The 14169-nt window shown below is 21.3% G+C and overlaps 1 protein-coding gene across 6 annotated transcripts in view; it reads left to right on the top strand.

Annotated features, from left to right (window-relative positions):
* LOC122504895 overlaps nt 1–14169 on the top strand; it is a 92342-nt gene that overhangs the window by 38525 nt on the left and 39648 nt on the right. For 4 of the 6 annotated variants that reach the window (XM_043616239.1, XM_043616231.1, XM_043616222.1 and 1 more), the window contains 4 exons: nt 268–687; nt 4819–4863; nt 5795–6145; nt 8276–8973. In XM_043616239.1, coding sequence (XP_043472174.1) covers nt 268–687; nt 4819–4863; nt 5795–6145; nt 8276–8973 — 1514 coding nt within the window. The remainder of the gene's footprint in view (nt 1–267; nt 688–4818; nt 4864–5794; nt 6146–8275; nt 8974–14169) is intronic. The other 2 variants (XM_043616258.1, XM_043616248.1) reach the window with 1 other exon arrangement.

Below are 14169 nucleotides of genomic sequence, written 5' to 3'. Positions count from 1 at the left end.
GAAGAAATTGATCACTCCGAGTCGAAGACTCGAAGTAATCGTCATCTTCATGTTTTATAATAATTTATAAGAATATTATTATGAAACATAAAGATAACAATTACTCCGAATTTTTTAATTTCAAAAATGTTCAAAAATAATTTTGAAATTTTGAAATTTTTGAAAATCTTAATTTAGAAATAAAAATTAGAATAATAGAGAATAATTTTTGTTGTGTGTAAATTAAATGAAAATGAATTTTCTCATCTAATTATTATTAATTTGTAGAAAAAAGCGGAAGAGGCGCATCGCGTATTAGACAGACTTGGACCAAAAGTCGAACTTCCATTGTATAATCAGCCATCGGACACGATTGTCTATCAGGAGAATAGAGAGAGGCATCATGCAATTGTAAGGCCAAAATTAATATTGAGGCTGCAACGTGAACATGGTGATCGTGCTTCACTTCATCGGAAACAATCGCAAACCTATGCCGTTCTCGTTCAGGAATGGCATCGTAAAGTTGAACGCGCTGAATCAACGCAAAAACGAAAAACAAAAGAGGCTAAAAATCGGGATTTCTTTGAAAAAGTATTTCCCGAATTACGAAAGCAAAGGGAAGATAAAGAACGTTTTAATCGTGTTGGTGCTCGTATCAAGAGTGAAGCTGATCTCGAGGAAATTATGGATGGTCTTCAGGAGCAGGAGGTATTTTTTAAATAATAATAATCACTCACAAAAAAAATGAAAGGAAAAACTACACATATTTAATTTATGTGAAGAAGAGTTAATTTTTTGCAATGTTTATAAAGAAAAGTATTTTTTTATTCTTCAATTATTTTCCAAGTATTCTTTAATTCTTTTCAATTTGTTTAATTTGATTCGAATTCGATTTCAATTAAATTTTTCAATTCACATTCATTTTTACTTATTTAACACAATTTGAATTGAATTCAATTTCGAATTTGAATGAATTTTTCAATTTAGTTAAAATTTGATCCGAATTTAATTTTAATTAAATTTTTCAATTCATATTCGTTTAATTTACTTATTTAACAAAATTCGAATTGAATTCGAATTTGAATGAATTTTTCAATTTAGTTAATTTGATTCGAATTTAATTTTAATGAAGTTTTTTAATTTCATTTTTAATTGTCATTCATTTAATTTCTGTATTTAACACAAATCGAATTCGATTTCAATTATCAAATTCATTTTCTAAAGTACAATTTCTTAAAAACAAATTTTTCGGGTTTTTCATTTAATTTGAAAAACGAAGAAAAGTTGAAATTTAAAAAAAAAATCAAAAGAATTAAATTTCAAAACAAAAGTAAAAAAAAATTAAAATAAATAGAGGAGGAAAAATGTTTTTACGATAATTTTTTTATTTTGTTGACCATTTTTCTCTATATTTTTTGTTTCTCTCTTTCTTTTGAGAGAAAGAAAGAGAGAGAACGATAAGAAAATAAGATAAACGATCGTTTGCTTTTTAAACATTGCAAATTATTAGATTTTGATGATTCATCATTTGGAATGTGAATTTTTTTGAATTTTAACCACTTCTTCTTCTTTTTTATTTATTTTTTTTTCTGATAAAAAATATTGGTTTTTATTTTAATACTAAGAAGATGGTTTAAAAGCGAGAAGGTGAGTTAATATATATAGAAGTCAGTAGAATTCTGGAAAAATCGGAAAAGAAAAGAAAATCATAGAATAAATATTGATTTCTTCTCATAGATTTTGTTTTCGAATGAGAAAAAAAATATTTTTTGTATTTTAAAAAATCAAGAAAAGAAGAAATTTTGGAGTAAAAAAATCAAAATAGAAATTTTTTTTTCGTTAAGTAAGAATAGAATAATTTTTTCGATAAATAATCAAAATTTGGAGTAATTTTTTCGTTTAATAATCAAAGTGGAGTAATTTTTTCGTTAAATAATCAAAATGGAATAATTTTTTCGTTTAATATTCAAAATAGAATAGTGTTTTTGTTAAGTAATCAAAATGAAATAATTTTTTGGTTAAATAAAATTAAATAATTTTTTTGTCAAAAATTCAAAACCTATGTTTATTTTATTTTTATTTCAACTTTATTTATTTGTTTAATATAGAAAAATATTTTTTTTTGTTTCAAAGAAAATAATTAGGAAACTTTGTTTTCTCTGAAATGAGAAAATTTCGTCCCATTATTCAAAAGCATTATTCACAATTTTTTTTTAAAGAATCTTGCAGAAAAAAAGAATTTCTTTTTTGCAAGAAAAAAAAATTCTTTTCTTGATTTTTTATCCGTTTCCAGGGCTTTATTCCCTTCTGAACAAGTTTTCTTAATAACTTTTTGAGAATGAAAAAAGCATTTGTGTTTTTCCGTCTTGGAGCTTTGGATTATTTTAATTAACAAAAAGAAAATATAAATATAGATTTATATTTATACTTGAAAGAAAGGAGAAAAAACATGAAATTTCTCTCTTTGGGGGAATGGATATTTCCGTATTTTTATAATGTGAAACTTGTTATTCTCGTAGAATATTAATTTTTCTAAAATTAATTTATTAAATTCGGAAATTTGATTTTTAATTTTTACATTTTAAATAGTTTGAAGATTGCGATAAAAATTGTAATTTTTTAGAATTTAAATTATTAGAAATTTATTTATTTACAAAATAAGAAGTTATAAAACAATATAAAAGAATTATAATAATTTTATTATTATAATAATATAATAATATTATAGTTATAATATCCATTTTGAAACATTTTGCTTTAAAAATATTTTTAAAATTGTAATCTTTTCGTTTAAAATTGTAAACCTTTTATTTAGAATTGTAATTTTCACATTTAGTTTTCTAATTTCCACATTTCGAATTCTAATTTCCACATTTAGAATTCAAATTTCCACATTTAGAATTCTAATTTTTAAATTTAGAATTCCAATGAAAATTTAAAACTGGCTTGAATGTTCAATTTTGATTTTGTAATTTTTAACTTCATTTTCACTGAAAATGAGAAAAAAATGAGAATTGCAATTTTCACATAAAAAAAAAGATAATAATTCGTAAGTGTGAATTTTTTTGGTTTTTGAACTAACAAAAAAAAAGAAAATATTGTTTTTGCTAAATTTTTTTTTATTTGTTTTTTTCTTCAAAGTTTTTTTTTATGTTTTTGTGAGAAAAAATTTTTTTTTATTTTAATCTTTTGTGACTAAAAGGGGAAAAAAAGGAATTCTTTTTCTTGACTTGCACCAAATATTTGAATCACAATCTAACAGCTTGAGGCTTTTACTCACAAAATTGCTAATCATACACAGCTTTTCATTGAAAGAAAAAAAAACTGTTTTCACGCTTCATCAAGTAAAATAAATTATTTTTTCTTTTTTAAAATTGACAATTTTTTAAATAAAATTTCATTTTAATGACAAAAACGGAAAGTTTTCAAGAGACAATTCGAAATTTTTAACTTAAAATTCTTTTTGAATAGAAAACAAAATTAATCAATTTTCTATTAATTAAATTTTTTTTTGATAGAATTAAAAAATTTCTTATTGAATAAGTGATTGATTTTTCGTTTAATATTAAAATTAATCTTAATTCAATAATTCATTCTTTATTAAACGATTAATTAATTCTGTATTGAATTATTAATTAATTCTCTTACTGAATTATTAATTAGTTCGTTATTAAGTAATTAAATTATCAATTCTTTTTTGAGTATTTAATTGATTTTTATTTTATATTTAATTAATACTTTGAATAATTAATTGAATGATTAATTCCTTGTTGAATAATTAATTCTTTATTGAATAATTATTTTTGTTTTTTTATATAAATAATTTATTGTTTTCAAAATAATTTTTCAATTTAATTGATGATTATGTTTTTTATTCAAAAATTGGTTTATTTTATTTTATTTCTTTATTGGATTTTTTTATTGACTGATTAATTCGTTTGTTTCTGATAAGAAGAAAAATATTTCTTTTTTTAATAGTAAATTTTTCAAAAAGTAAATTTTTGAAATAGTAAATTTTTAAAATAGAAAATTTTTGAAATAGGTAGTAATTTTTTTAAATAAAAAATTTTACAAATAATAAATTTTTTCAAAGAGTAAATTTTACAAATTTAGTGAAATTTTTTATTTAATATTTAAATTTTGCGTAAAGTTAATTTTGCAAATTGTAAATTTTACAAATACAGTGAATTTTTTTTATTCAACAATTAAAATTCTTTTGTCACATTTGAATTTTCAGAATTCTAATTGTTTTCCATTTTCAAAATTCTTCTGTAACAAATTTCTTGTTTTCTGTATCGATTGAAATTTCATAATTATTTTTTTTCTATATGAATAATTTTTCATTATTAAAATGCTTTCATGGTAAAAAGCTTTCTGTAAAATGCACAGTTGGTAAAAAAAAATCTTGGTTCTCGTTAGATTTAGGTAAAAAGAATTACCTTCACATTCTCCTACCAAGTGCTGGTCAGGAAGAAAGTGATCCGGACAAATTGCCTGGAGAAGATTGAAATATACCAACTGATAATAATAAAGCAATTTTTTTTTTAAGACAAATTAAAAAAGAATTAAAATTTTAAATTAACAGAAATTTTTTATTTTTTCTAAATAATAAATTCTGTTTTTCTTTTTTTTACACTAATTTTTTTTTTTTAAATTTTGAATGATTTACAAAAAATTTTGTTGCCTTGTAAAAAAATTGATTTTATTTTCTTATTTTTTTTTGAGGAAAAATAAAATAGTGAACAACAAAAATGATAATAATAATAATAATAATATGTAAGAAAATATATTTTTTATGGACACTTCATGGAAGATTTTCTCTCTTATCTGATTTCCCAGGAAGAATTGTCGACAGAGTTAAAAAATTCCATTAAAGCCCGTCAGGTTAGTAAAGAATGAACAAATTCCTCTTTTCACTCTTCTTATGATGGTTTAAAAAAAAATTAAAGAAAAAAAATGACAAAAAAAATAAAAAGAAAAAATTATTAAAATTAAAGACAAAATTGTTAAAAAATTATTAAAATTATTAAAATTATTCCAAATTGCCAAAAGGAAAAAAGTATTTAAATAAAAAAGTATTACTAGAAAAAATAGTAAATTTAGTGAAAATAGATTCTATTTGAAAGCTCCATTACAGGAAAAGATGTTTTGTTTATTAATAAATAAAATTCTGGTTTTTTTCTAATGGAATTATTCAGGGCTGTGAATTTTTTCTATTCGTATTTTTTTTAATCTCCTTAAAAATATTTCATTCGGTTTAGAAAAATTTTTAAAAGTATATTTTTTTCAGTTGTTACTTTATATAAATAGTGAAAACAAAATTTTATAAATAATAATAAAAATTTTACATATAAATAAAATGTTATAAATAATAATAATAAATATAATATAAAGTTTGAAATTTTATTTTTAAACAATAATTTTCAAAAATTAAAGTAAAATAAGTATAGAATTAGAGAAATGGATAGAAAAAAAATACAAATGCAAAATAAAATGGAAAATATGTTCAGTAAAGTAAAAAGAATACATTTTTATAATTTTTTTTTTCTTAATCAATTTAGGAAAAACAGCTTTTGCTATATATTAAGAATGAAAAATACTCGTTCGCATCCAAATAACTTGCCTTCGAGCTTTTTAGAAAAGAAAAATACATTTTTTGTTTCTTGTTCTTCTTTGAAAAAAAAAAATTACAATTTTTTGTTCTCAAGGGAATTTTTTTTTTTATTTTTCGAATCAAAAGAAAATGTGTGTCGAGAATTCTTTTTTTTTTAACAATATTTTATTGTCTTTTTTTTTCTTATTTCTTTTTTTACAGATGGAGGATAAGAAAATGCGTTCGTACGCAGTGATACCGCCATTACTATTGGATTCAAAACAAAGGAGAATTGCGTTTCAAAATCGTAATGGTTTATTGCAACCAGAAGAACTTGAGGGTTTACATAGCGAGAGAAAATTAATAAATGTTTGGAGTTCAATTGAACATGAATTATTTAAGGAAAAATATATTTCGCACCCGAAAAATTTTGGCGCTATTGGCCAATCGTTTGATCATAAATCAGTGCCGGATTGCGTGCATCATTACTACCTCACAAAGAAAGCGGAAAATTATAAACAGCTTCTTCGTAGGTCACGGCGAATTCGTTCTAGAAACAATCCTAATAATAAGGTAAATTTTTCAATTTTATTTTTCTTTTTAAAATTAATTTCTACTTTTCTATCTTCCTTTTTTAATTTTCAATTTCCATTCTTTTTATTTCTATTTTTCTACATATTTTCTATTTTCTATTTTTCATTTTCTTTCTTTTTTATTTCTATTTTTTACTTTTCAATTATTTATTTTTTATTATGCCTATTTTTTAATTTTATTTTCTATTGAATTTTCTAATTTTTGAATCTTTTGCTATTTTTGAAGTTCGCTTTTTATTTCGTTATTTATTTTTTAAATTCGTTTTGTTCTTTACTTTTCATATAAAAATGTCTATATTTTCTTTTATTTTTATTTTTATTATTAAATTCGTTTCTTTATTTTAATTCGTACTTTATACTCCTTTAGTCTATTTTATATTTTATTTGATACTTTTTTAGTTCGTTTTCTATATATTTTCCTTAAATTTTAAATTTTTCCCGCTTTCTTTTTATTTCGTTCAATATTTTTTCCCCTCAATTTTTATACTTTTTTTTGGTTTATTTTCTGTTTGTTGACTTTTAATTTATAAAATTTTTGATTTGAAAATTTTTAATCTCGTTCTCTATTTTCTTTTTTAAATTTTTTTATTTTTTATTTCCTTCTTTATTTCCTTATTCATTTTGTCTTTTTTCATTTAAAATTTTTCGTTTTTTCTTCTTTAAACTTTTTTTTGTTTATTTTGTTTATTTTTATTTTACTTACATTTGAAAATTTCCATTTTTTCTTCTTTGTTTTATTATTTAGTTTCTTCTTTTATTCGTTATGGTTTCTTTAGTTTTTATTTTTAAATTTACACTTTTTCTCCCTTTTTTATTTCGTTTCTTTCATTCTGTTATTTTATTGTTAAATTTTGTATTTTTTTAATTTTAGTTTTGAAATTTTCTTCTTTTCTTTATATTTTTTTCTTATTTCTTTTTAAACTCTTTTTTCTGTATTTCTCTATTTTCTTCCTCAGTTCGTTTTTTTCTTTTTATTTATATATTTTTTTAATTTGTTCTCTATTTTAAAAATTTTGTCTGTATTTTTATTTTTAATTGAAAAAATTTCCACTTTTTATTCTTTACTTCATTTTTTTCTTTTTATTATTATTTTCTTTATTTTCTTGATTCGTTTTTTTTTCTTTAATTTTTTCGACTTCTTTATTTTTTATTTGTCGATTTTGTATTTTTAAAAATTTAACTCTTGATTTTTTACTTTGTTGTTTAATTTCTATTTTAATCTCTTTTTTTCTTTTTTAATTTCTTATTTTTATTTATTTTCTTTCCTATTTTCTGCTTCCTGACTTTTCTTCTTTTCTTCTTTGATTTCCTTCCTGTTTATCGATTTGATTATTTTTTATTTTTTTATTCTAATTTTACGACTAAAATTTTTCTATTAATTTCTATTTTCTTCTCTTAATTTTTATTTAGTTTTTTATTTTTCATTTTTTGTTTGAAAATTTTCATTTTCATTTTTATTTTTTATTTCGTTCTTTAAATTTTATTTTTTCTTGTTTTATTTTTTCAGTCGTTTAATTTTTTTATTTTTTATTTACGTTTTATTTATAAATTTACATTTTTTCTTATTTATATTTATTTTTTTCGTTTTAATAGATTTTGTTTCTTTTTTTATTTTTATTTTTAATTTGTTTCGGTTTTATATTTATTTTCATTTGAAAAATTTACTTTTTTTTCTCTTTTTTATCTCGTATCTTAGTTTTCGCTTCTTTTTGTTTTCTTAATATAATTTTTCATTAAAAATTGTCTATTTTTTCTTCTTTTTTTTTGCTGTTTAGTTTTTCATTTCTTATTTTTCTTATCAAATTTCTTCATAATTTTTAAGTTTGTTTCCTTCTTTTATTTCTTTTTCTATTATTTTCCTTATTTTTTCCACTTCTTTCTTTAATTTTTTATTTGTTAATTTTTAATTTTTAAATTCTTGATTTTTAAATAAAATCAAGACAAAATCAATCAATGATAAATTTTTGTCTTATTTGTTTTCTTTTTTATTTCTAATTTTTTACTTTCTTTTTTCATTCTCTGCTTCTTGGTTTTACTCCTTTCCTTTTTTACTTGATTTATTTAAAAAAAATGTTATAAAAAATGTAAAAAAAAACTCTCGTCCCACCAGGTTAATAATAGTAATTCGACGATCGGACCGATTGATATTCTATCGACGGGAGTGACAACGAGGCTTCAACGTGAGCAACAGCAAAAGACACAGGAGAATCCGCAGAATAATTTATCGACGGCGTCAACGACAGTGACAACGTCAACGTTGACAACAACGTCTTCGTCGTCGGCTGCTGCTTCTGCCGCTGCATCAACGTCGACGACAACGTCAACGTCTACAACAACAACGACAACGACGACAAATTCATCATCATCATCATCAGCAGCAGCAGCAGCGGCGGCGGCAACGTCAACATCATCATCATCATTGACTGTAAACGTTTCCACGTCAATAACGAGTACAAGTTCAGCGAATTCGATGACAAATACAAGTACAAATTCATTGGCGGAGTCGACAAATTCAACATTGACAACAACGACGTCAACAACGACGACGACAACATCGTCAGCGTCAACAGCAACAACAACAACAGCGACAACATTGCCTTCAACGACAATGACGAGTTCGTCGAATTTTTTGAGTACCACGAGTACAATGTCGTCGAATGTTGTTAGTTTGGCGTCAGTTGTGAGTGCAAAGGACGCGAGAGAGGCGAATAAAGAAAATAAGGAGAATAAAGACGTCAAGGATGCGGCGAATTTGAAAATTGAAATTAAGGACGATGGACAGAGTAATTTGGATACTTCTTCGACGAGGTAATTTTTCTTTCTTAATTATTTCTTATTTTATTCTTCAAATTTTTATATTTAAAAATGAAACTTTTTTCTCATTTTTTACTTTTTATTATTTAAAAAATTTCTACTTTTTAAATATGTAGGTATAAAAAATATTTTGAAACTAGAATATTTTTTTAAATGGTAGAAAAGAGAAATTTTCGAATCAGAAAAGAGTGAAATTTTTCAGTCTGCAGAAAATCAATATTTTTGAATAGCAAAAATTAAAAAAGAAACATTGAAAAAAGATTTTGTGAAAATTTCAATTATCTTTGAAAATAATAAAATTCTTCTCTGAATTTCAATTATTATCCAAAAATTTGAATAAATTTCTTGGTAAAATTTCAATTATTTTCAAAAATTTTCCTTAATTCAATGATTTTCGAAAAATAATTGAATTCTTCACAGGAATTAAATTATTTACTAAAATGAATTGAATTCTTTATTGGAATTGAATTATTTTCGAAAAATAATTGAATTCTTCTCAAGAATTGAATTATTTTCAAAACTTTTAATAAAATTCTTTGCGCAAATTCAATTATTTTTAAGAAATAATAAAATTCTTCACAGAAATTCAATTTTTTTAAAAATATTAATAAAAATTTTCACAGGAATTCAGTTATTTTCAATTAATTATTTACAAAATTTGTTGATAAATTTCTTTATGATAATTGAATTTTAAGAAACATTCAATTATTCAATTTTAGATAATAATTGAATATTCAAAGCATTATATCGTGAATTTAAAGAAATAATTGAATTTTGTAAAGATTTCAAATTAAAATCATTGAAAATTTGAATTTTTCATACTTTCAATTAAAAGTTCTTTGGAACTAATTTTTTTCAAAAAGCTTAATCGAAATTTTTTAAAATTATTTCAAGATTTTATAAAAATTGGAAAAATTGAATTATAAACAAATAGATTTGAAAATTTTCAAAGAACTTATTATAAAATATGAACATGAACATTATCCTGTGAAGAATTTTATTATTTCCGAAAATAATTAAATAATTTGCAACGAATTTTTATTATTATTATTATTTATTTTATTTTTTTTAAATAATTGAAATCGCAAGAAGAACATTATTATTTATAAAAATAATTGAATTTTTGACATGAATTTTATTACATTTCTTTTAAATAATTGAAATTTTGACTAAAATTTTAATTTAAAATTTTTTTTAAAATATTTGAATTTATATGAAGAATTTTATTAATTTTAAAAATAATTGAATTCTCGCGTGATGAATATTTTATTTATAACAATAATTGAATTTTGCAATGAATTTTATTAAAATTCCTGAAAATAATTGAATTTCTGCGAAGATATAAAATTATAAAGATGATTGAAATGTTGACGTGAATTTCTTTTTAAAATTTTTGAAAATAATTGAAATTCTGTGAAGAATTTTATTATTTATGAAAGTAATTGAATTCTTTCAACGAATTTGATTATATTTTGTTTTAAATAATTGAATTCTTTTGATAACTCTTATTAAAATAGTAGATTTTGAAAATATTTGAATTTCAGCGAAGAATTTTATTATTTGTAAAATGTAATTGAATTCTTGCAAAAAAAGTTTTAAAAATAATTACATTTTTTGAAGAATTTATTTAAAATTGTATTAAAAATAATTGAAATCCTATGAAAAATTTTATTACTTGTAAAAATAATTGAATTCTTGCGAAGGGTTTTTTATTAAAATTTTTGTGAACAATTTAATTTTTTTGGATAATTTTATGGAAATTTAAATTATTATAAGTTATTGAATTTTAAAAAGGTTTCATTTTGAATATTTTGAAAAATATTAATTCCTATCGAAAAATAAGAATGATTAAATATTTATTTAAAAAAAAGTTATTGACGTTTTTCAATAATTTTACAATTAAAAAAAATTCGTAAATATATGTAATAAAACATTTTTTTAAATATTTAATTATTTTTAGAGTGAGCCTTTTTTTGGGATCAGGAAAAAAGTTAAAATTTTTTTTTTAGAAATCAGGGAAAAGTCAGGAAAAATCAAAATTTAATTTTTGTGCCAACCCTTTTCTAATATCTAAATAGAAAATATTATTTTTTTGGGAGAGATAAATATTTAAAAGCAAAATTTTTTTTCCGCAACTTGTATTAATATGATTAAAAAAAATGAAAAAAGTTTTTTAAAAAATGTAGATAAATAGACGCTCAAAAGTCGATTGCATATCCAATTAAATCATGGTTGTAATACTCGTTAAAGCAATTGGATCAGTCTATTTTCATTAAATCAAAAGTATATGGCCTGATTGAATGAACTGCAATGCGCGCGCGCTCCACCGGAAGATATTCAATGTCCAAACAAAACCCCCAAACCAAACCTTAACTTCTCCCTCGATATACGATAACGGGCATATCGCCTATACATTTCCCTCGGATATCCACTTAGTGATTAGAGTGCAAGTTTGATATTCAAAAAAAAAAAAAAAAATATTAAAAATAAAAATCACAGTTTGTGCAGAAAAAAAAAATTACACTTTCAATCGCGAAACGAAAGAATTCAGTTTAATTTCAATTAAGGGAAATTATTATTTTTTGTTTGAAATTTTTTGTAACGATAAATTAAAAGTTTGTATTTTAAATGTTATTAGAAAAAATATTTTCAAATATCAGATTCAATTTTTGAATAATTTTTTATTTTAAAAATTTTTTAAATTCACTTATTGAATTTAATTATTTTTAAAAATTTTTTCGAAAGAGTTCAAATATTTTATAAAATTTATAAAATATTTTTCTCGGGAATTTCAATATTAATTTCAATACAATTTTAATAACATTTCTGGAAAGGATTCAATTATTTTCAATAAAATTTTAATAAAATCTCTGGAAAGGATTCAATTATTTTCAATAAAATTTTAATAAAATTTGCTGGTAGGATTCAATTATTTTTCAAAATTTGTCGAAAGAATTCAATTATTTTCTAAAATTGAAAAAAATTTCTCTGGAATTACAATTATTTTCAATACAATTTTAATAATATTTTCTGGGAGGATTCAATTATTTTTGAAAATTTGTCGAAAGAATTAAATTATTTTTTAAACTTTAATAAAATTCTCCTCAGGAAATTCAATTAATTTTAATACAATTTTAATAAAATTTCTCGAAACGATTCAATTATTTTTAAAAATAGTAATTAAATTTTTCTAAAGATTTCAATTATTTTCATAAACAATAAATTTCTTCGCAGGAATTCAATTATTTTCAACACAATTTTAATAAAAAACAATTGAATTATTTTTGTAAATAATAAAATTCTTCTTAGGAATTTCATGATTTCAATTAATTTCAATACAATTTTAATAAAATTTCATGACATGGTTCAATTATTTTAAAAAATTTGTTGAGAGAATTCTCATATTTTCTAAAATTTTCATAAACTTCTTCGAGACAATTCATTTATTTTTAAAAATAATAAAATTCTCCTCCGGAATTTCATTTATTTTCAATACAATTTTAATAAAATTTCTTGAAACAACTCAATTATTTTTCTAAATTGTAATAAAATTTTTCTAAGGAATTCAATTATTCTTAAAAGTTTTGATTAATTTTTTATAAGAATTCAATTATTTTCAAAAATAATTAAATTTTTATTCTAAATTAATTTTTTTTGTTTATTATTTTTAAAAATTCTTTTTTTTATTTATTTCTAATTTTTTATTTTTATTACATTCCTTTTTTGGTGATTTTTGTTTCTTTTTAACTATTTTTATTATTTTAACTATTTTCTTTTTTCAATATATTTATTTTCGAATTATTATTTGAATAATTCTGTTTTTTTCTATATTTTGCATTTATTTCCAAGAAAAACGTGTTTTATTTATTTTTTACCTCAAACTTTACGTTATTTTATATTTTCATTTTATTTTCAATTTTTTTATTTATATTTATTTATTATCTATTTTCATTATTTTCTTTACTACTTTATTTGGTTAAGGGGAGGTTCTCATTGCAGAGGCCAAAATAAACACAAACTTTGACAATTTTTTGCAAAGAACGGCTATGACTTAGCGATTTAGTTTTTTTTCTAAATAAAGATACATTCTTGAACTTTTACAACATATATTTCATTTTCAAAAAAATGCAAAATGGCGGCCAATATGGCGCATCTAGAAAATAATGTTTTTTTAAATAAGGAAAACGGTGGGCATTCTACACTGCGCAATTTTTAGTCTAAAACAGAAACTCAAAATTTTTTATAAAGATGACATCCTAAAGAATAGGTTATACCTATAAAATAGTTAAAAAGTTAACAAAATGACAAAATGGCGGACACATTTTTAAAAAAACTGCGTTTTTGCATTATTTTTCCATATTTGACCTCTTGTAAAAATCTGTATTGTTAACAATTTTATCATATTATAGGTATAACCCCTGTAGAATTTAGTTACCTTTAATAAACCACAAACCCGAAGTTGATTGATTAAATATTTTAGACGCTACGATGCCCACCAGTTTAAAAAATCTTGTTTCGAGAAAAACGCGTTTAGCTTGAAAAACATTTTTGTGCAATAATTGTATTCTTTGCAATTCTTTGTTCAATTTGCGTATATGATAAATATCTATAGGTATTTAGGGTCTCTCTTTACGATTCTGAGGTCAGATTTGCAAAATTTTTAAAAATTGATGTGATTTGCCTGACATTTGTTACTTAGTGCTCGGGACGTCGGTTAGTTCAAGACTCTATAAAATCAAAAATATTCTTCGGATCAAAAAATCGGTATACACACATATTCTACATATATATAGCTTTCAAAAAATACAATAAAAAAGAAATCAATTTTTTTGACTCCCGCGATGGGAACCTCCCCTTAATTTCTAACTAAAATATTCTCGTTTTGTTTGTTTGTTTATTAATTAAAATATTTTTTTTAATACGGAAAGTTTTTTTTAAATAAAATATTTACATTCCTTTTTTGTAATTTGAAAAAGAATTTTTCATTTTTGCTTTTTTATTTATTCAAGTAAAATTGAAAACAAATCTAAATATTTGTTTGATAATTTATATTTTTTTAACGAGAAATAAAATGAAGGACACTATTTTTTTTTCTCTTTTTTTTAGAATTTTATTTTCAATTTTGTAAAAATCAATTAAATTTCTTTCTACAAATAGAAAAAATTGTTAAGTTTATTGGAATTTTTCTCT

Source organism: Leptopilina heterotoma, unplaced genomic scaffold (genome assembly GCF_015476425.1).
Source record: "Leptopilina heterotoma isolate Lh14 unplaced genomic scaffold, ASM1547642v1 Lhet_112, whole genome shotgun sequence".
Lineage (NCBI taxonomy): Eukaryota > Metazoa > Arthropoda > Insecta > Hymenoptera > Figitidae > Leptopilina > Leptopilina heterotoma.
The sequence above is the reverse complement of the archived record's forward strand: the minus strand, read 5'-3'. Positions and strand labels throughout refer to the sequence as shown.